Source organism: Spermophilus citellus (assembly GCF_964194105.1).
Source record: "Spermophilus citellus genome assembly, chromosome: 5".
NCBI lineage: Eukaryota > Metazoa > Chordata > Mammalia > Rodentia > Sciuridae > Spermophilus > Spermophilus citellus.
The window spans coordinates 614,602-637,608 of NC_138186.1; the positions used below are offsets into that span (position 1 = coordinate 614,602).

At 43.3% G+C, this 23,007-nt stretch overlaps 4 protein-coding genes across 4 annotated transcripts; all 4 read left to right on the top strand.

Moving 5' to 3' along the window:
• Positions 1 to 4,362: 4,362 nt before the first annotated feature.
• Positions 4,363 to 4,674, top strand: LOC308649991 (histone H4; the record flags this gene model as incomplete). Its single annotated transcript, XM_081295918.1, has 1 exon — positions 4,363 to 4,674. One exon carries the CDS (start codon positions 4,363 to 4,365, stop codon positions 4,672 to 4,674), a length of 312 nt encoding a protein of 103 aa, XP_081152044.1.
• Positions 4,675 to 5,387: 713 nt separating this feature from the next.
• Positions 5,388 to 5,798, top strand: LOC308649665 (histone H3.1; the record flags this gene model as incomplete). Its single annotated transcript, XM_081295400.1, has 1 exon — positions 5,388 to 5,798. One exon carries the CDS (start codon positions 5,388 to 5,390, stop codon positions 5,796 to 5,798), a length of 411 nt encoding a protein of 136 aa, XP_081151526.1.
• A 2,487-nt stretch (positions 5,799 to 8,285) lies between these two features.
• H1-5 (H1.5 linker histone, cluster member) lies at positions 8,286 to 9,006 on the top strand (the record flags this gene model as incomplete). Its single annotated transcript, XM_081295430.1, has 1 exon — positions 8,286 to 9,006. The coding sequence occupies one exon, from the start codon at positions 8,286 to 8,288 to the stop codon at positions 8,964 to 8,966; it is 681 nt and encodes a 226-aa protein (XP_081151556.1). The 3' UTR covers positions 8,967 to 9,006.
• Positions 9,007 to 9,477: 471 nt separating this feature from the next.
• On the top strand, positions 9,478 to 9,984 carry LOC308650055 (histone H2B type 1-C/E/F/G/I; the record flags this gene model as incomplete). Its single annotated transcript, XM_081295972.1, has 1 exon — positions 9,478 to 9,984. The coding sequence occupies one exon, from the start codon at positions 9,478 to 9,480 to the stop codon at positions 9,856 to 9,858; it is 381 nt and encodes a 126-aa protein (XP_081152098.1). The 3' UTR covers positions 9,859 to 9,984.
• Positions 9,985 to 23,007: the final 13,023 nt, after the last annotated feature.

Genomic DNA, 23,007 nt, shown 5'->3' on the forward strand with positions numbered 1-23,007 from the left:
GTCCCCATAACTGGCCTCCCACACCTGCTCCTGTTCCAGCTGAAGATAGTTTCTATGCCACTTCTATGAGGTGCTCAAATTCCTTTGTATCTTTTGTTTATATATGAAATACACATCCCAATAAAGATTTGTATGTTTTGTTTTGTTTTTCTTCTGCTTACCTGTCTTTTGCTACTTCTAAGAACTCAGAAAAAAGTAGAGGAAAAATTATTTTTTCTTCCCTGAACATACACGGCACCAGAACACTGCAAAAACAGCCAGGGCAGAGAGCGCACTCGGTCAACAAGAAAAAAGCATCAGGTACCGAAAGGCTCTCATACTGGAAGGCGTATTTGGCTCTTTTTTTTGATAGGATCTCCTAAATTGCCGAGTTAGGCTCAAACTCATAATCCTCTTGCCTCAACTCCTGAGTCATTTGGATTACTGCGGGACCATACTTGGGTCTTGAGAGAATTCCAGGAGCAAGTAAGGAGTTTCTCTGATAAAATGACTTTACAATCAGATTCCAGAGGCTATAGAATTGTGGGCCTTAGGAGAGATGGTGGGATAAGGGCAAGAGAAGAGAAATCTGATGGGCAGTGTTTTACTCAGCTTTCTCATGGCTGTGACTAAAAGTCCTGACCAGAACAACTTAGGAGAAGAAAGTTTATTTGAGGGCTCATGGATCAGAGGTCTCAGTCAGACAGCTCAACCCATTCCTCAAGGCTTGAGTCAGGCAAAACATGACAGAAAAGTGTGGTGGAGAGAAGAAGCTCACATGATGATCAGAAAGAAGAGAAAGAGAGTCCATTAACCAGATACAAATAAGCAGGACAAAATCAAGTGTCAAGGAGATAAGTAAGGTAATATATCAAACTGAAAATTTAGTCACATTAAAAGAGATCGAACCCAAAACCTTGAATTAAGAACATTAAGTAATTGTTAATAAGACAAGTACAGATCAATAAGCAAAACATAGAGCCTTGTTTATTCATTTGATCAGAAAGAAAGGGAATTGTATGAAACCTGAAATGGTCAACATTTCTCTTGAGAATGTTATGCTCGAATTCAGGACCCCCAAAAGACCACCAGAGACCAAGATTGATGTAGGCAGCAAAGAGGTGTTTATTGAGAGCTAGCTCAGTCCTCTGCACACACACAGCAACTGGTGACACTGAGAGGCCCCGAACCCAGGGTTTGCAGCAGTTTTATACACTCTTTGGAGAGAGCAGGGACTTCACATACATCATAGCATCTCTTAGTAAATCATCACACACTGCGGGAAAATCAAATAACAACTCTAAAACATGATTAGCACATTCACTGGCAGGAACAAGTTGGATAGGGGTGATTGGTTACTACAAGAGGGGGATTCATTTGAACTGATTGGTTTAAGCCAAGAGGGGTGTTCATGCTGAACTACATGGTTTCCCAACACCATAAACTACTGGGAGGGTCATCTGGCATCCCAGGTATTTCCCTGTCTCATGCTGATTGGTGGCTGCTAGGGGGCTGCTATGGATCCCCACCTAGCCTGACTGAGTCAGGGACACCTGGTCCAGCAGATCTCTCCTGTTATTTGTAGATAAACAACTTAGCAGGGTGGGAATGTGCCTAGGAGTGCTCTGTGGGTCTTTCCAAGGACAAAGGTCATGTCCCTTCCTTGGACAGGCTTTGCTCTGAGGTAGAGGCTGGTTTTTCAAGAACATTCATCTCCCCTAATGTAAGGAAAATACACAATCATTTATCACAATCAATAAGAATTTATTGGACAACTCATGCTAACTAGCATTACTATTTCCTGGGGGGGGAGGGGGACATATTGCACCTACTTAATTTAAATGAAACTAGATTCTCCAACTCTTTAAGAAATCTCAAGAATCAATTAATTTTCTCCACATAGGTACAAGAAGAGAATTTTAAAACTCTGATTTGACAAAGAAAATGTACAAGCATTCCCATCCCTAAAAAACACGCATGTCCATGGTGTAGGAGTGACCCCTTTCCTCACCATTGTGCTGGTCCTGGCTGGCACTTGAGAAACAGACAGGCTAGGGGAAGAAGACCACAACAGACACATCTCATCATTTTTCCAGACAGGGAGCCTTCAGAAATGAAAGCGCAGACTGCTGATTTTTATGCTAGACTTGGTGAGGAGTGGACAGCTGTGGACAAAATGTTGCAAACCTGGTGTTCAAGGACTGAAGGGGAGCCCAGCAAGGCCCATCTGTCCGGATTCTTCCTGGTCTCTCTGTGGCAAGCTTTACTCCTGGGTATGGGGCAGGACCCCTCCAGAACGAGGCATCAAGGGAGATAGGAGAGAGTGACCTCTCCAAGGGTTAGGGCCTGCCTCCTTGGGGAGAGAATTTCTAGTTTACTACCCCCTCCCCCCAGCAATTCTGGCTTCTGTCACTAGCTTTGGAAAAGAAAGAAGGGCAGAAGAAGAGCAGGGAAAGGCTTGTGTCTGAGGTCTTTCAACTTGAAGTACTAGTGCACAAAGTGCCAAATTTTGGAACATGGCTTTCTGAGCCCCAACCAACAATGAAATATTCTCAAGGCAAGCCATTGTTAAGCCAATCAAACCAGAGCCCTTCCTGAGTTATGTTGGCAGGGGACCATAATAATATTGAACTGCAAACTAAGCTACTTGGGTGTAAGGATCATGCTGAGCACATTATTTTAAGAAACAGCAAACACAAGAAAAGTGCAAAAACAGAGTAAAAGTTTACTCTTGAAAAAAGAAAAAAAAAATCCTTACATTAAGGAAATTTTCAGGGGCAAAAGTATCTTCCTCTATCATACCAGAAGAGGAGAACAACTCACAGAAGAACATGCTCATCCCTGAGATAATCAGAATCTGCAGACTTCACTACATAACCTTCATCTTCATAACACTTATCTTCCAGTAGTTTGCCCTGTAGGTTTACCTCACCCCTTTAAGATGGCCTATAAGCCCCCCTGGGGCCTATTTGCTTCTTTAGGCTTTCATTCCTGTTTTGTAAAATCTCCCATATTTATATTTAACAACCCCCATGTTAATGTGCCAATTTAATTTGTAAGGCCCAGCTACTAAACCCCGAGCTGGAGGAGAGGTCTCTGCTCTTGGCACTTCCTATAAAAAGTAGCACTCCTAAGGATTCTCACTGTTTCAAGATTTCCTCATATAAAGTTTCACTTTAAAAAGCATAACTGCCATTTAATGACGAATAATGCCCGTGGATTTTCGAGTTGCAAGGGAAGCAGATTATGGTGATTATGCCAGTAGAAGAAGCAGGGCTAACACCTTCAATATTAAACATGGGGATTCCATATTAGCAAGAAGACAAAACACACCAGTTCAATGAGAAACAGATTATATAACAGGAGCATGTAATTAATGCTTTGCATGTACAATAATCATAGTTCACAGTGCAGTTGGAGAGACTAACTTCTAAAATATCTTAGACATTTGTTAAAGGAGTAAATAACCAACCAAACATGCCTGAAACAAAAAATAAACATTCCCAAGGTTGGGAAAAGGAAAGTTAAGAACTCAAGACTTGCATCAAGTAAAGGCAGCTGACTCCTAGAAGCCAGGGGAGGGTCAGAGGAAGTCAATCCAAACTACTGGCGAAGTGGAAACAGCCCAGCACTCTGCCTTTGAAACTCTTTTACCCTGGAATAAAGCATCCCTGGTGGCCGGATCGGGCATTATGTGGGCTTCCAGTTAATTTTCAATAGAGGAGACGCCCTCTATTGGAAGGGCCCCAAGCTACATCGCATTTGCCACACTCTCCAGAAAAAAAGAAAGTGAAACGCCCTTCCTCAAGCAGCTTCCGCAAGCTTTTCCCAAGCAGAATAAAGACAATAGTACTCACTTATCCCCAGAAATACGGCGGCGGATGAAGGAAAGAAAAAGTGAATCATGAGAAGGGCAGACAACCACACTTTAGAACAGAGAGGAAGCTACACCTGAGCAGAAGATGGTCCCTCCTCCGGCGGACTATGCCCAGATCGTGAGGAAGCACAAGGCATACCAGCTTACTTCCCAAATACCCAGTGGCTGCGATGGCCTCTCTTGAAATGGCCAACTCGGTTTCAGAAGCGAGAAGGAACTGCTGCGGCCAATGTTAAACAGGAGACAGAGAACTCTAGGAAGGGTCAGATAAAGGAGAGGAATGGTAGCGCAGAATATTATGAAGTTGGACGGAGAAACTTTTAAATATGTCTCTTCCTAGAATCTGCAGTTTAAGCACCGCCCTTTTTTTTTTTCCTTGAAAACGTGGGACGGGCTTTCTCTGAGCTGGTGCCACTGGCTTGGGAAGTTCTCAAACAGGTCCGAAACTCTGCTATATACATGATCGCTCAGAGATTAGAGCGTCAGTGTCTGTTCACTTTGGCGGGATGTCTGGACGTGGCAAGGGAGGAAAAGGCCTGGGCAAGGGCGGCGCCAAGCGCCACCGCAAGGTCCTGCGCGACAACATCCAGGGCATCACCAAGCCCGCCATCCGCCGCCTGGCCCGCCGTGGCGGCGTCAAGCGCATCTCCGGGCTCATCTACGAGGAGACCCGCGGCGTGCTCAAGGTGTTCCTGGAGAACGTGATCCGCGACGCCGTCACCTACACGGAGCACGCCAAGCGCAAGACGGTCACGGCCATGGACGTGGTCTACGCGCTCAAGCGCCAGGGCCGCACTCTGTACGGCTTTGGCGGCTAAGCGACCTGGTCCCGCCATCTCTCGTCAACCAACGGCCCTTTTCAGGGCCACCCACGAGATCTCTTAAGGGCTGTAGGCATTTTAAAAAGCTCAAAGTTTTCCCAAGTTAAAAAAAAGCCTCACCAGCATAACAAATTTTGCCTACAAAGTTAGGCTGATTCTCCTTTTCAGCATTTAAGTGTGGTTTTAGTCAGACCCTGATCGCAACTATTTAGAACTGTCTTTTCTCTATTAAGGAATCAGTATGTCTCACTTAGGTTTTCCCTTTTGCCTTACAGTGGCGAGAACTGCCCGTACATTAACTCATAAGTAGTTTAATGTAACCCTTTATAGGAAGTTAAGCGTGGTAGCATGGCGCATGCCCAATATAAAATCAGTAAATTATTCGCAATTACTAAGCCGTGATTTACCTTTCACGTTTCCCAGCATGCTTTATTTTTTTATGTTCAAAGTAATGTGACTTCGACTGGCCACATTTCCTAGCTTTTTAATGCACGTAAACGCTAGAAACTCATTCAGTCCATAAAAAAATTTCCTAAAAGATAAATGTGGAGGCGGAAAAGCTCCCTCTTTAAGAAGAGGATTGAAGTAAGAACCAATTCGGTGGGTGGAATGAGGAGCGGCAGTCTGCTGTCCAATCAGGACGCGAAGCTTGCTATAAATACCGGAATCTCTTGCTACTTTGCTCAGTGTGGAGATTGGTGAGCTCAAGTATGGCTCGTACCAAGCAGACCGCGCGTAAGTCCACCGGCGGCAAGGCGCCGCGCAAGCAGCTGGCCACCAAGGCCGCCCGCAAGAGCGCCCCGGCCACCGGCGGCGTCAAGAAGCCCCACCGCTACCGGCCCGGCACCGTGGCGCTGCGCGAGATCCGCCGCTACCAGAAGTCCACCGAGCTGCTGATCCGCAAGCTGCCCTTCCAGCGGCTGGTGCGCGAGATCGCGCAGGACTTCAAGACCGACCTGCGCTTCCAGAGCTCGGCCGTCATGGCTCTGCAGGAAGCCTGCGAAGCCTACCTGGTGGGACTGTTCGAGGACACCAACCTGTGCGCCATCCACGCCAAGCGCGTCACCATCATGCCCAAGGACATCCAGCTGGCCCGCCGCATCCGCGGGGAGAGGGCGTAAATTTCTAGTGGCCAAAAGTCTGTACTACCCCCAAAAGGCTCTTTTCAGAGCCCCTCATTTATCACTAAAATGGAGCTGTTCCAAGGATAATCTAACCCAAGGTCGGTTGTCTTCCCAGAGGTACTTTGCTTCTGGACCACTGACGTTTTCTTAAATCTTTATACCATATAGTGATGGTGTATTGTTAGGTCACTTTTTAAAAACAGGCTGTGAATTCACCTTCAGTGGGGTTTTAGAGCTGTTAACTGATTTTCATAAAACAGGCAAGCTTCAGCTCATGTGCTCGTGCGCTTTCTGTGTAGATGGCTCTTGGGGTGTACATCTTGACTGGGAGTAGTTCTGGAAGGCTGAGCTCTAGGTGTCAGCCATCTGTGTATTCCCCTCTAACCTCTATTCTTGAATTCACTCTTGTAAACAGACTCATCACAACAGCTGGCCCTAAAGCTTTCTGAAAACTGGGCATTGATTAAAGAAAGAGTTCTGAGCCATGAGGCTAGAAGGTCTTCTAATTTAACCTCAAGCTCCTGCCATGCTGCCTCTTGCTGGCTTTAGTGTTCTCTCCCCCCATCTTACGTTATCTTCCTGCCACACTAGAGGTGAGACCAGATGTCTAGACAGGTTAAATACCACAAGTTAAATACCACACTGTCAGTTACTAGCTGTATAATTTGCCAAGTCATTCTCTAGGCTTAGGCTTGTACAGCTGTAAAATGGCAAAAGAAGTAAAACCTGCAGAGCATACTTAGGGTCACTTGTTATTTACTAAATGCTACAAGAAAGGCATCCCATATTGTTACACACTTGCTCCCCTCAATATTGGAGTTTGGAGTCTTTCCCCTCATTCTTAAAAGTTTTGTGATTGAAATTATGGAAAGTTTTGGTTAGAGTATTGTATTGTTGATCTTCAGTTTTAATTTGCTTTGTTCTGAAAGAGACCTATAGCATCATCTGTCTGAAGTTCAAAATAGCAAAGGGCCAAATAGCAAATATTTTTAGGCTTTAAGAGCCACATGGTCTGTTATGTGTGGGTTGGTTTTTTTTTTTTTTTTTTTTACCATCCTTTAAAATGTAAAGACAGTTCTTAATATGAGGGTCATATAAAAAAAGACCACTGTCCAGAAACAACCACTTTGCCAACCCTGCAACAGTTTTGCATTGGCAAGTACTAAAGCAACTTGATTTTCATTTTTTTTAACTTATTGTTGTTATTATTTTGTTCAAAAAGAACCTTTAAAAAAGAAAAAAAAAACAGTTGATTTCATTTGAGATCTGAATTAAATCTGAACAAAACTCTGTCCATTTCCCTTTTCACCCCAAAACAACCCTCACCTACTTTCTAACTTCAAGGTCATTATCTCTATAACTCTAAGTCCATCATTCAATACTCAATGCAGTCTCACAGTCCATATCCAGTTATTCCACAATATTTGTATGTTTGCACCTACACACAAAAAAATACCATGCCTATGTATGCTGGCTTCTTACAAAAAAAGTATTTCTGATAGTGCAGCTTATTAAATGCTAATGGAGATTTCACTGTGAACACTTTCAAACCTCACAAGGTCCCAGATCATCTAAGCAATTTGTGCATTTTAGGGTTACAGAAAGTTCTCAATTTTCTTCAGGTTTTAGAAATTTTTTTCAAAAGCAAATTATCTGTATTACTTATCATTAACCCTATTTTAATAAATTTTCCCAAGAAATAAAGAGAGAAAGAACTTCCACCAGAAAACATACCGAATTTAATTTTGAATTCAGCTGGAGGGTTTCTGAAGTTCAAGTGATTTCAAAATCTGCTTCAGCAATGGAAGAAATCACTCTGACAACTGAGTTTTGCCTAGCTGCAAAATCTCATTCTTTATAAAAGACATCTCCACATGGAAACTAGTAGGAGGCAGAACAGGTTTTTAAAATAAGGTCTGTGATGTTAATTTCAGATTGTAGCCCACCAGACCCCTTTGCCTGTGTTTCTTGCTACAGTTAGAAACAAAGTTTATGCCCCAACCAGGGAAACTATTGTCTTCCTTCTTGCAAAAATCAAAGGTGGAAACTACTGACAAATCCTTTCAAATAATGTTTATTGGACACTTACTAGAATAACACAATCCCCTCAGTCTAGTGGAGTCTTATGAAAAAACTTTTTAAATACAGGGAGTTTTAAAAACATCTTTCATATACTAGGTGTGACGACAGACAATCGTGAAAACAGACAATCATGTAGACATAGAGGATGTTCTCTTCCTTTGGGCGCTTTAAAACACAAAATTCTGGGCTGTTGTTTTCAATATTTAATCAAATTTGCGGGACTAACAAACACAATTTAGGAGTTCAACCTTGAGCCATAGCGGCCTGAGGGCGGTGGATTGGACGCTCCACCAATCACAGGCCAGCGCCGGCTTATATAAACCCCAGGTCGGAGCTAAGGAGCATTGCAAAAGTTGCTCTTTAGATTTGGAGTCTCTCCAGTAGGAGTTCTTCCTTTTCGCCATGTCGGAAACTGCTCCTGCTGAGGCCGCCGCCCCGGCGCCGGTGGAGAAGTCCCCTGCCAAGAAGAAGACCACCAAAAAGGCTGCGGGGGCTGGCACGGCGAAGCGCAAGGCGACAGGGCCCCCTGTCTCAGAGCTGATCACCAAGGCTGTGGCCGCCTCTAAGGAGCGAAATGGCCTGTCCTTGGCTGCGCTCAAGAAGGCGCTGGCAGCTGGTGGCTACGACGTGGAGAAGAACAACAGCCGCATCAAGCTGGGCCTCAAGAGCCTGGTGAGCAAGGGCACCCTGGTGCAGACCAAGGGCACCGGCGCCTCCGGCTCCTTCAAGCTCAACAAGAAGGCGGCCTCCGGGGAAGCCAAGCCCAAGGCCAAGAAGGCAGGGACGGCCAAAGCTAAGAAGCCCGCGGGGGCCACGCCGAAGAAGCCCAAGAAAGCTGCTGGAGCCAAGAAAGCAGTAAAGAAGACCCCGAAGAAAGCCAAGAAGCCTGCTGCGGCCGGTGTAAAAAAAGTGGCTAAGAGCCCTAAGAAGGCTAAGGCTGCTGCGAAGCCTAAAAAAGCAGCCAAGAGCCCGGCTAAGCCCAAAGCGGTTAAGTCCAAGGCAGCCAAACCCAAGGTCTCCAAGCCTAAGGCAGCGAAGCCCAAGGCGGCCAAGGCCAAGAAGGCGGCTTCTAAGAAGAAGTAGGAAGCAGGTTGTTTGCAGCAACCGCAGCCCCAAAGGCTCTTTTCAGAGCCACCCACCCATCTCTGAAACCAGCTGCACACTTATAAAGGGCCATTTTATTCTAACGAGTTGTTACTCCACAACTTTCTACTTGACCTTGTGGTGGCTCTCGGTTATTATTGGGCAGGACACCGCCTTGCGCAATGGTCACACGACCCGGAGCTTAGTGAGCTCATAGGTGTGGCGTCCAAGTTTTCTCTAGGTCCCTTAAAGCAGATAGTCTAGTAGGACACACAACAGTCTCCTGGGCGCGAAAACGAAGCTGTACGATTGGTTGGGTTTCATTTTCATTTTGATAAATGGAACGCGCTTTTGCAGGTCGCGAACTCTGATTGGACAAAACTGGCATCTGACGTCAGGCCAAGTTAACCACCAATCACCACAGACCTCTACTACTCCTCATTTACATAACATTCTATACTTAAAGAGGCCCCGGCGGTGAACTCCTCACTTTCGCCAGTTCGTTCTCGCCATGCCTGAGCCAGCCAAGTCCGCTCCTGCCCCGAAGAAGGGCTCCAAGAAGGCGGTGACCAAGGCGCAGAAGAAGGACGGCAAGAAGCGCAAGCGCAGCCGCAAGGAGAGCTACTCGGTCTACGTGTACAAGGTGCTCAAGCAGGTGCACCCCGACACCGGCATCTCGTCCAAGGCCATGGGCATCATGAACTCGTTCGTGAACGACATCTTCGAGCGCATCGCGGGCGAGGCCTCGCGCCTGGCGCACTACAACAAGCGCTCGACCATCACGTCCCGGGAGATCCAGACGGCGGTGCGCCTGCTGCTGCCCGGGGAGCTGGCCAAGCACGCTGTGTCCGAGGGCACCAAGGCGGTCACCAAGTACACCAGCTCCAAGTGAATTTGTCTGACTGCCCACATCTCAAAGGCTCTTTTCAGAGCCAACCACGGTTTCCAAAAAGACTGATGCACTTCAATACTTCTGGAGTAGCAGGCCAGAGGTGCTTTTCATCCGAAGCCTTTAATTGAAAAGGCACATCAAGTGTGATTTTCTGCTTTTCGAACTCTTACGTTGATATTCAAAGACGGGAACTTCATATTTAGTGTTCATTTCGCTTAACATCAGGGTGGATTTAAACTAGTAATTGCCTGTTTTTTGTTGCGGTTTTTTTTTTTTTTTTTTTTTTTTTTTTTTTTTTTTCTGAGGGGGCGGCCCTTGAACCCAGGGGAACTCCACCACAGAGCCACATCTCCAGCTCTTCTTTTCAGACGATGTCTTTGCTGGGCTGATTTGGGCCTTGCTAAATTGCTGAGTCTGGCTTTGAACTCGCGGTCTTCCTTTTTCCTCAGAGCCTATGAGATTACAGTTGTGTGCTACTGTACCAGATGGGCAATTTCTGATGCCTAGCAGGCCTTTGTACACCAGTGCCTTCAGGCCTCTCAGGAAGAGGTTCAATGGATCTCAGGTACATTGGACAATGAAATTTTGTGGGTCCTTCCTGTTTTCTTTTGTAAAATAAGTGCTGGAAATGTGCCTTTTTTACTTTTTCTCAGCCTAATTTGACAAAAAGACTAAAGGGTGTTGGGATGGGACTGAAGAATAAAAGAAAGGGCTTAAGTCTAGCATGGCTCCTCTCCCTAGCAAGGGTTGGATCCTCACTCCCTAGTCAGATGCTGAGCAGGCCTTTTTTTTTCAAAGCAGTGATACTGTACAATTGTCCTAGGTGGACCAGGGTTCTCTGCCCCCCTCCCTACCTCCACACCTTCTGTATGAAGTCCCTCTTGTCCCTAATACAGCTTGATCCTGCTACAGGTGCTCCACTTGTTTTCACATGGTCACATTTTTTCTTCCTTATGAAACTGAATTTGCATGCACACCCCACATGAAATCAGGAATGGCTTCTTCACACCCACTGGAGGCTAGGGGTGGGCTGGGACCCCAGCCTGACAGGCACAGGGGGAGCACAGTGAAGGTTGCTCACTGAAGCTGTCTAACAGGCTGAATCCACATTATGTCCGTTTCCTGCTCTATCAGTTCCCTGCCTCCTCTCTTTAGAGGTCCTAATTTTCAGATTTTGGAGATAGAACCTTCAAAACAATTGTCTCCTAGCTTCCCTCTGTAACAGGGCAGGGACCTTCCCTGAAACTGAGACAGCATGAAGACACTCCCCACTTCATCCCACACTTGAAATCAGACCCCTCATATATACACCCTTCACCCCATGTCACTCAGAACAGGCATGAGTTTCTTAGAAGGAATATGAAAGGGAAATGGGGACCCGCTCAAGGGAGAGAGAGAGTGGGTCTTCTCAGAAGAGCAGCCTTTCCAGCCCTCCAATTTCACTGTGGTTCTCAGGGATTTCTAGAGTCCCACCCAGGTCCATCTCTTGGTTTTTGACTGACAGTCTGATGACATCAGACTTTCAAGTCCCCACTGCCAAAAAAACTCAAAGTCACTTTGGCCTAGCTGACCTGTTCTATTTGGACCCTGTTCTTGCAGATTTTATGGTTAGGAGGAATTATCTTTTTCTCCCTGAGTTCTGAGATCTGGTCTGTATAAGGGTCACAAAAGTACCCCCCCCACCACCACCACACACACACACACAGGCCTGCATTTTCCTGCAGATAACACGTGATTGGCCAAGGAATGTGATATAACCTGTCCACTTAAGCCAGGCAGGGCTGTAGGTAAATTTCTTTTAAAAAATGAAAGCCTATAGGGGTCAGCACAGTGGGCCCTGTTCATAGAATTATTTCCTTAACCTCATGTGCCCCCCATTATTTCAAAATAGGCTTTGAATAAAAATTATTTTCCTACCAATTTGACTGAGAATATTTCAAAAGCAAACAACACTATACCCCAACCTCTTTCTTCTGGTGTGTATTAGAGTCCTCTGATAACAATTACAAGAGTTCAGAGAAGGTCAAGATTTATATGTTGTCTTATTTGTGAAAGCTAGGGAGGAAAAGGAAAAGAAGGGTGGTGATGGGGGGAAATCTCATGAAACTCATAAGGAGATAATAGAGTAGAGGAAAGGGACCAATGGGTGGGAGGAGTGGAGGGAAAGCAGAAATACTGTTATATTGTGTGAATGTACAAATATGTAACAATGAATCACACCATGATGTACAACTATAATGCACCAATAAAAAATGAAAATTGCAAAAGTTAGAATGTAAGTCAGTTTCTTTTCTCAATCAGCTACACATTTCATTCCTCTATTTTGCTCTCAGGTTGGTTTTGTTGTTGTTGTTTTTAGTAAGGGTAACTTTCTAAACAAAACAAGCTTTTTGCAATATGAAGGAGGGATAGAAAAGAGACTTTTTTTTTATCCAAGAGAGAAATGCAATCTCCCAATATTTAGGTTGGCAGAGTCCTCTCACCCCTTTCCAGGAATCAGTGGAAATATAAGTTCCAATCATTCCACAGACCATCGGATATTAAGATCTTAAAACCCAAACACCTTTATTGCTTTTCTAGATATAATTAAATCTTTTCCATTAAAAGGCAGGAGACCTTAAATGGACCCACAGGAGTAAAATGCAAAAAAAAATTGTGCTTTTTGAGCTCATGAAGCAAAGGGCCAAGAGTTAAGCCCTGTCTGCCAATATAGTGCCCATGCTCCTGGGCCTCCAGAAGGTGGCTGCACACACCTGCAGACCTTTAGAAGTTTAATATTAGTCCATTTTGCTACTAGACTCACTAGCCTTGTTGAATTTGAAGTTAGTATTGATACTGATGAAAAGAAGAAATGGATTATTGGGCTCATAAAGTTATTTTTTTCCTGAAATATACCTTCTCTGACCACTAATCAAACCCTGTCCTGTGAGCCCACCCCAAGGTTTACCTTCTGCAAGGCCTTTCCTGTTATTGAAGCTTGGCTGCTTCCCCTTTCAGCCTTTCTGACAGCACGCCCTGCCTCTGTTGGGGGGGGGGGTACAGGAGGGGGGAATTCCTGTATTTCCAGCTACTCTAGACCAAATAATCTCAGAAGTGTTATTTGTTTCTAGAGTCTTATTTGAATTAAGGTTTTGTAATACATGCTTAGCCAACATGTCTGTCCCCTCTACTATGGCTGGTCTATGGGACCTGCACTGGTTCCCAGATTTGAAATTAGGAGACTCACCCCAGAACATCAGGCCACTTCAAGCGGTCAAGATTTTAACTCCCAAACCTTAGTTCCTACACACAAACTGGAGACAAGAGTAATTCATAGTCATATGGACTATTGAGGCTGACAATGCTTTTTGCATTGTGGAATATATACATTCTTTTCTGGTGCCTTTTCTTGTATCTTTAGTTCTACTTTCCCTCTTTTCTTCTATCTCCTTCTTCTCTCTCTCTCTCTTTCTCTCCATCCCTATGTGTGCATGCATACATACATTTTATTTTAGAATTTTTTAGTTTTCAGCATTTCTAATTTTTTAATTGCTATGTAAAAACAAAATTGTACATATTAATAGGTGTCAGGTGATGTTTTGATACACATATGCATTTTGTAAGGTTTAAATTGGGTTAAACATGCCTGTCTCCTTCAACATTTACCATCTCTTATGGTGAAAGCTCAGAATCCTTTCTAACTTTTTGAATTATACAGTATATATTTGCTATCTATGGTAGCCATGTTGTGCAACACACACCAGAATTTCTTACCCTTATTTAACTGTTACTTAAGAACCACTGATCGGTCTGGGGTTGTGGCTCAGTGGTAGAGTGCTCACCTTGCACATGCACAACCCTGGTTCGATCCTCAGCACCACATAAAAATAAATAACAAATAAAGATATTGTGTCCAATTACCACTAAAAAATTTAAAAAAAGAACCACTGATCAAACTTTCCACAACTCCCTTTCCCCCACATTATATCTGGCATCTGAAAAACTTCATACATCCTTGCCACTCATATAAGAACCTCAAAGTTTAGCCCGGTGTTGAAAACCCATATAGTAGTTTTCTCCTTCAATTTTTTTTCCAGTATATATTCTTTGGGCACTTGCTAGGTAACAGGAACACTTTAAGGTAGCAGAAATATAGTAGGAACTAAATAGATTATAAGTCATGCACTCACAGAGGTTTTTTTTTTTTTTTTTTAAATCAGAGAACATATAAACACATACATTTAAAAAGAGTGCCAGATAATATTAAATGGGAGAAAAACAAAACAGAAGAGAAAGAAGGTCAAATTTAACAGAGCAGTTATTTAGCTGAGCACATCTAATGAGAGACTGAGGCAGGAGGATCACAAATTGGAAGTCAGCCTGGGCAGCTTAGCAACACCTTCCTCAAAATTTAAGCAAAAATGAGGTAGTGGCACGGGCCTTTGGAGAAGACTATTAGAGTGGAAGAAAGAATGAATAAGAGACTCTGGGGCCTGTGGGGGTGGAGACGTGTGGGAGGAAGAACGGAGGGGACAAGACAGAAAGGACAGGAATTCCCGGATGTGGAGCCCTCTGTGACTATAATGGCTTTGGATGGTGTGGTACTTGCATTTCCAGTGCTGTTGGAAGCTGTGGGTTCTACGGCCTCTCGTCCTGACACTGGATGCCAAGGGATATTGCACAAGGCTCAGTGCCTACGTTGTCATTTTCCTTTACTTAAATACCCTGGAGGATGGAGAGAATTGCCAGGTTGTGGGGGCATCCCAATTGTCAAATCTGTCCCTAAAGATGTGGGAACCCCAGGCCTTGCATTCTCAACATTTGCATTTGGTTCCAGAATAGACCCATTTCCTATAACCCCTAAACCCAGCAAATGCCTGTGCAAGGTGACAGTCTGCTTCTTGTTTTGGACATGGGCCTCTGACAAAGGTCATCCTTGAAACACTAAAGCCACCACTTGTCGCATATGTCCACTCCTGGGTTTGAAGATTTCTGCCACTTTGTAAAGTTACCTTTTTTCCACCCTTGTCTCCAGAAAATGAAATCTCTCAAACATCCCCCCCGTGAAACATTAACCATGCAACTGGGCAATAGTTAACAGGACTTTTCAGTTGAATATCAGTCTTAGGATCTCAGCTTTGCATTCTCCATCCAGTGGTTCCCAGCTTTAGCCATGCATCAGAATCACCAGTAAAACTTTGTTTAAAGGCTTAGCATTGGCTAGCCTCCTCCCCAGAGGTTCTGCTTCAGTGCATCAAAGGCTGTGAGGGTGAAGATGTGCCTTTCTGGGCCAACTGTGGGAAGCAGTCTACAAGATGTCACCAAAGGACCCCTGAAACTGGTTCCTATGCATGACTTTCCCACACTGTGCCACAGCTGGTCACAGGAGGTGGCAGACATGATATGTCCCTCCCGTGATGACAAGAGGTCTCTGGCTCGATGGCTTCCACTCTCAGAGTACTCCCTCCAGAGGAAGGGAGCCAGCCCTTGTCAGGAGCAGCCTCCAGGAATCCTGAGGCTCCAGTCCCCTGCAGTCTGTAGACGTTGCAGCCAGTGACTGATCAGAGATGGAAGAAGAACATCCAGTCCCACTGCTCCCAGAACCTGACCTTCATAACTCTGGTGAGAGTCGCTAAACTTGGGATAACGTCACATAGCAATTGATAATACCTTACACCAAGCAAAGTCTCAGCAACCCTTTAAGGGCTCACCTTTGTCATGCCTTTCCCAAGAAATTTCCCAGTCACCTTCCAGAATAATATTTACCCTTCCACATTTCCACATAAATATAATAATATGTTTATATAACAATATAAACACATTATTATATTTAGCAGTTAGTGCTAAATATAATTTACATATTATATAACTTACATAGATATTTGCAAAGATAATATAAAGTACAGAGTTTTATTTTGCCATTTATGATTTTATAACGTTTTTTGCAAAGTCCTTGCAAAAGAGGAGGGCCTTATTCCCATCTCTTGTCTTGCAGACAATCCAGGATCACAGCCACATTGCAGTTTCCAGGTCACCCAGCTCAACCATGGAGCAGGGCATCTGTCTCCCAGTGGTTTCCAGGGCCTCCCCCTCAGGGAGCTTTGTTAATGTGGAATATCAGAATAATCTGCAGTAGTACCTGTCCCATGTTTCCCTTTACTGAGTTTTGTTATCATCCATGTTATACTTGCCTCCCTGCACATCTGAGAGTTCTTGATTTAGTTTGCTCTAATATTCTGGTGTTCTAATATACTCTCAGAGTTCACTTCATGGCTTTGTACTTAAGAATCTTCCCTCAAGCAGTGAAGAATATGGCCCTTAATTTTTTTTTTTTTTTTTTGGCATGTTGCACAACATATTGATGGCATCATCAGCTGCCACTCCTGGAGTGTGTGATGTCTCCTAGATACCAGGTACTATCTAATTTGCTTCCTAGCCCTGCAAGGTTGGCACTAGTAGTATCTCTGACCAGCAGGCCAAAACAGAGAGGACTAGACATGTAATAGCATATGAATGTTTCCACTGCTATATATGGCCAATGGGCTATTGTAGCAAAGTACCACAGACTGACTTGAAAAAAGAACTCTATTCTCTGCTATCTTCTGGCGGACTGGTCTATCTCTTTAACTTGCAGATGGCTGTGTCAGGAAAAATAAAGTGTCGGCTTTTCTTCTACTCATGGTGTAGAGCAGCGAGTGAGGCAGACAACAAAGTGGAGTCAATCCCTGAAAACTTTGGCTACATATTTCACTAGCCAACAGACACTTACAAACACTGAATATATGTTGATATGTTACTGGATGGTGTAGGACTGGAGTTACGGAATAATAAAAAAAAATGGACAGTCCATGTCTTTGTAATTTTTGGTCTTCTTAGAGTGAGGATGTTAGAAAAATGGAAATTTTGTTTTCTTTTCAAATAAGTGGAGACTCATGTGAATGTAATCACTGCAAAGAGAAAACCGTAATAATTTTCTTACATGTATTAGTTGCAGACTCATAAAATCAATCTTATACAATTGCATTTTAAAGATTTGAAGGACTGAAAGTCCTAGAACAATTTAGACCTTGACGTTTATGAAACATTTTATATTTTACTGTGCTGAGGAGTGTATTTTTAGTAATAGTAAATAAATGACTCGGATCAACCCTGATGCTTGGAACAGCTAGGAAATCATCTTATTGACACTGTAGGTGATAAAGTCTTCCTTTGCTCTCTTAAGGCTCAATAATGAACTCTAGGAAATAAATAGCAGGCAGGACAATAGGAAAACTGGTACAAATTTGTTATGTGCATCACAAGCAGGAAAAGGGGAAAACAGATGTAGACACTTATACACTATATTCATTAGGCACAGGGGAAGGGAAATAGGCAACGGGGGGTGGGGGGGGTGGAGTATAGGATTTGGGGGAAGTCAAGTGGTCCTTCAGGAGAACAGGGGACCGAACGCGGCAAAGTCCATCTGGGCCTGCCGTGAACCTCCAGCCTCCTCTCCTATGATGCCAGCCTTCCCTGGTGGACACATTCCCAGGGAAGGAGTCCCTCACCACTGAGTTCCCCTGAAGCATCTGTCTCTGGGCAGCTCCTCAGTTTGAAGTCCAATCGGCATATTTTGGAAGGAATTTTCTAAACTCCTTGGAAAGTATCAGGCAGCTACCAAGACAAGGCAGAATCACAGAGCCGACAATCAGAAAAAGAAAACCCAGAGTGTTTTGCAGGTGGAAATAAGAGAAATTCCCTATGTGCTGTCATGGAATGATTCTCAGGGTATGCATGTTCTAAGTAAGATAAGCAGGATAGAAAGACAGTGTGTAGTATGTTACTATTAATATAATGGGGGGCGTTCAGAGTATATATATATATTCTCTCTCTCTCTCTCTATATATATATATATATATATGCTTATAATTAACAAACAATAGAATGAAAAATCAAAATATTAAAAATTGTTACCTGTCAGTCGATAGAGGCTCTGTTCTAGTCAGCTTTTTGCTGCTGTGACCAAGACTGACAAGAACAATTAGAGAAAGAAAAGTTTATTTGGGGGTCATGGTTTCATTAGTCCTACCCCATAGATGGCCAGCTCCATTGCTCTGTGCTGGAGGTGAGACAGGGCAGAAGGGCAGAAGGATGTGGCGAAGGATTTGACAATCAGGAAGCAGAGAGAGACCTAACCCCACTAGGTCAAAATATAAACCCTCAGGGCACATCCCCCAGTCACCTACTTCCTCCAACCACCCCATACTTGCCTATAGTTATTAACCAGTTAATCCCTACAAGGGCTTAATGCATGGATTAGGTTGAGGCTCTCAGAACCCAATCATTTCACTTCTAAACTTTCTTGCATTCTCACACATGAGCTTTTGGGGGATACCTCATATCTAAACCATAATAGGCCTTATGATGAAGGAAAAGATCTCTTTGAATGTAGTTTCATTTGACCTTGGAACTATGTAAAAATATTTTATGCAATGATAAAACTAAATATTAAAAAAGTTCCAATCCCTAAACGTCAACAATGCAATGAATGAAATGGATCTGTGTATCCAATGGGGATGAACACAGAGAAGGGAATCTTCCAAATAGACTGGGAAACAGGATTGTAACTTCTCCTCTGTGACAGACCTTACAGCAGCAGTTCTGACACTTTGAACACAGCACTCATTTATACTCTTAAAAATAATGAGAATCCAAGGGCTGGGGTCATGGCTCAGTGGTAGACTGTTTGCCGGGTATGTATGAAGCACTGGGTTCAATCCTCAGCACCACATAAATAAATAAAGGAAGTAATAATGAGAACCCAAAGAGTTTATGTTTTATAAGTCATTATCATTGACATTGTTCATGTTCTATATTAAAACTGAAAAAAAAAATATGTCGCTAATTTATTTTAAGATAATAAATAATGATAAACCCATTTTATGTTAGCATGCATAGCATATTTTATGAAAAATAGATATGATTTTAAGAAAAAAAGTAAGAGGATGGCATTGCTATACATCTTTGTAAATCTCTCTGAAGTCTCACTTAATAGAAGACTAAATCTAATTCACTTTTCTTCCAGATCTAAAAGTTTCATTCTTCCCTGTCATACAAAATATCCCCTTACCAAAGTTAAGTTACCATATTTGGGGTTGTTAATTCTAAAAAAAAAAAATGTATTTGAAGGACGTGTTATGGTGTGGTAGGAGGTGTATCCCAAAAGCTCACATGAATCATGTAAGGATACTCAGAGGTGGAATGATCAGATTAGAAAAGCTGTAACCTAATCAGTGAATTACTCTACTTGAATGGATTACCTGGGTCGCTGGAAGCAGGCCTTTAGAGCTCATGTCATTTTGTCCCTGGCACTTCCCTCTCTCTCTCTTAGCCTGGTACTGCATGTCAGTGAAAAGGATGTGAAAACTGAAAATAAATTGGGGGGATATTTTGGGATGGTGGCCCAGGCTAAGCAGCTGCCAGGTGCTTTGTCCATGTTTAGCCATGGATTTTCACCCTGGGCAATCTGACTGATTTAGCAGGAGAAAAGGTGGGCATCAGGTGACCTGGTGGCTAGAGGAGGCTCCTGAGGCTCTGCAGCACAAAGGCTGCTGCAAGGCTTGCCTGGGCGGGGCTGGCCCCTGGTCTGGGTTGGCATGGCTCTGCATCATGATCTTAGCAGAGTCAGTTTCCCATGGGTTCTTAAGGTCTCTGGTAGATGTAGGAGCTCCAGTATCTCAGGAAACCCCAGAGGCGGCCAACAACTTGCAGTCCAATGTCCTCCTCAGCTTTTTCTGTTCATCAGGCTAAAGTTGCATGTGAATCTCATGGCTGCTGCCTTCCTTAAAAGCCAGTGGGGTGGATACTTGCAGATGAAAAAGCTCCAGTAAATGATGAGGTGGCCCGAGCCAGAGCTGCTGAAGAGGACGTATGACTTGGTGACCCTTGGGCCTGACAGGCTGTCCACCTCTTCAGCATTAAGACCCTCTGCTCATTCTCATTTCCATAGATAAGCTGCTGGGAAGAAAAGGCACTTAGAACCACCAAACCAGGCATGTGGACTTACTGGCCTGTCTGGGCAGGTGCTCTGGAGTTCTGGTGATACCTCAGTTTTGCAGACTATTTCTGGAGACATTCTTGGATTTCTTCTAGACCCTAGCAGCTTTGCTGTGTCCACTGCATGGCTTCTACAGTAAAATAATTAATGTTGGTGTTCTCATAGAACAGTGCCAACCCTTAGAGAATATTCTAGAAATTAGGCAAATCAGCTTTTGGTTGTCCCACTGATTAGAAAGAGATACACTACTAGTAAAGGACTAGACTTCCTGCGAAGAGTTGTCTTATGTCATGTCGCAACTCCACGTATCTCAAAGTAAAACTGAAGGTGAAAAATCTCTCTGAGCCTAGAACCTAATTCCTCTACACATAGGCATAAGAGGTAGGTAGTTTTTGTGTGTAGTTTAATATGCACTAAATTTTCCAAGAATGTAATCACTTTATGAATTAAGAAAAGATTATAATCTTGTTCTGTTCAATGTCATCCAAGAGTTATTAACATTTGCAATAAAGAAAAGTGGCATCATTGAGAGCAACTCTTGCTGGCATCTAAGTCACCTGAGTTGGCCAGCTCCATCTGTATTTGGGATAATTCCAATTGAGATAAAAACAGCCCAAAACTTCAATTTTCTAGTGTAAGACCCAAGCATTTACATGTGCAGAACATGTCCTTTATTATTAAAATAACTATCTCTTATTTAGCTTTTATACCATAGTAAGTTATTTTAGTGATTTTTTTCTTTTTTTCAAAACATTAAGAGAAACTTTACTACCTAAGAATTTGATTTCAGGCTGGAAAGGGGACCAAAAAAATTAGATATAAGCAGATAGACTTGGGACTGACAGGTGTGGGAACACTGCTTCTCACACAGAAGCTTTGACCTCACAGGAGTCAGTAGAAGGGCAGAACACCAGCTGTTGCTCTAGGCCTGCCCTGGGGCCTGGCCGTCAAATTCCCCGACTTGGGCGTCTGCCTTTGTGTCTTGGGATCTAAAGGTTCTCTTCAAATCAATAACTTCAAAACCTCTGTTCCCTTCTCACTTTTCCTAATTTCTCAATTCAAAAATAGAAAACGTCTCTCTAGCAGGACCACAGAACATTAGTTCAGGTGCTCTGTTGTTCTTCCTTGAACGGTGGAGTCCTGGGGCTCCTGTGGGGATGGCTTACTTGTCCTCAGAACCTCTCAGTACCCAACCTCCAGCATTGCTCCTTCCACCTCAGGTCCGCCACAAACCCTGGTGAAACCACTCACATGCATCAACCCCGAGGAATATTCATTTGCAAGCAATTTCTTAATTATTTTCAAGTCTGGGAAAACACTCTTGGGTTGTGTTTTGATTCATTGGGGCTTTGGTGCTGCACTTTTGCATTACCAAAGTCTCCCAACAGGAACCAATTTAAGATTTGATGATTGTATCAGAAAAGCACAGCCACAGAAGTCAAAGTTAGGAAGTGAAAGGCAATGGATAAAATGTCCACCTGCAGAAATAGTGTGTTTGAATGGCTGAGAAGTTTATGATGAAGAGATGCTAGCAATCCGAAACTTATCTCAGACAACACTAACATATCTGTCCACTATAAGGTCATAATTAAAGCAGGGTGTCATGCCTGAATCTGGAAGGACTGAAGTTAAGCTCTGTCAAGTTTCTTACTAGCTCCCAGGGAAGGAGTACTCTCTTTCCAATGAAGTTCCTCTAGGCTGGATAAGGGCCCCTGGTGGTGACACAGCTTGCGGTAAAGTCCTTCAGGATCATATTCCCTCTTCTACTTCAATGGTGGAGAGTGCTCTTTTCTGCTCCATAAATTGTTCTTCAGGGAAAATCTTTTTTCTTTTTTTCTCCCTAGTACTGGGATTGAACCCAGGGCCCTCTTCCACTAAGCCAAATTCCTGGCCCTTTTTATTTTTTGAAACTGGGGGAAAGATTGACAAAAAAAAAAAAAAAAAAAAAACTTGGAACAATTTATATAAATTATTAAAGATACCAGGTATGAATTCCAGAATAAAACAATGAAGCAACATCCTATTTTAAGTTAGGGGAAATCAGTTTCCCAAGCTGGGTGGTAAGAAATGTCATCAATTCATCAAGATTATTCAGCAACAAAAGGTTAGGCACTGGGGTCACCAAGATGCAAATAACACAAAAATCTACCCTTGGGTTCTTCTGATTTGGGATTTGTTTGTTTGTTCCTTTTTTTGTGTGTTTCCAGAATTTTGACTTTCTAAATAATGGAGACCAACAATACTGATACATAAATCTTTTGAGAGATCACAAATTCCTTCTGTATGTGTTTCTCCATTCTGCAGAGATTTTAGCCACCCTACCCCCGCATTCTTCTAGACTTCTTTCCTTCTGACAATTCCAAGTCTCTCATGTAGTTCCTGATAACCAAAACTTATCATATGCCTGTGACTTCCCTGTGTAATTTCAATAAGCAGTAGCCTCTGTCATCTTCATCCTGGCTACAGAATATACTTAGGAAACTTAACCCCTCTAAATCATTTTCATTTCCTCTCTGGATTGTATCTGCTGCTTTCCTCATTCTGGATAACTGGTTAGACCAATACCAGAATTTGCTGCTGACTATATTGACAGAAGTTCAAAGTCACCTGTGCCATAAGGAATCATTAAATAAACATAGAGTGAATTTACTCTCCTCAAATGTGTTGGTGGTAAGAAGCGGGAGAAGATATATAACTGAAAAAAACATACAATGCCTGTTCTAACAAAATGATGGAGGGATGCACACCCACACATGTAAACGTATGACATACAAAATACCCATGCACATTGACACCACAGAGAGATGGCACGGAGATTCTGTGAGAGGCTGTGCAGAGGCGAGGTTTACAAGAGCTGGAGGAACTAAAGGAAGTCTAGTTTTACCCAGGCCTCATATAGCCAGCTTTGGAGGCTCACTGGGGATTTAGGTAGCTGCTGAAGCAGGGGAAAGAGCATTTCATTAGCTGAATTTCATGAAGCATGAATTCTATCAGTTTTATGCTACATGCAGATTCAATACATCAAATAAGGTGAAGAAACCAACTGAAGTCCCACCAGGATCCCCCAAGTACTTCCTAGAAGTCTGCAGAATCAGGAGCAAAGATATCTGGAGGTTGGCTGATGAATGAATGAA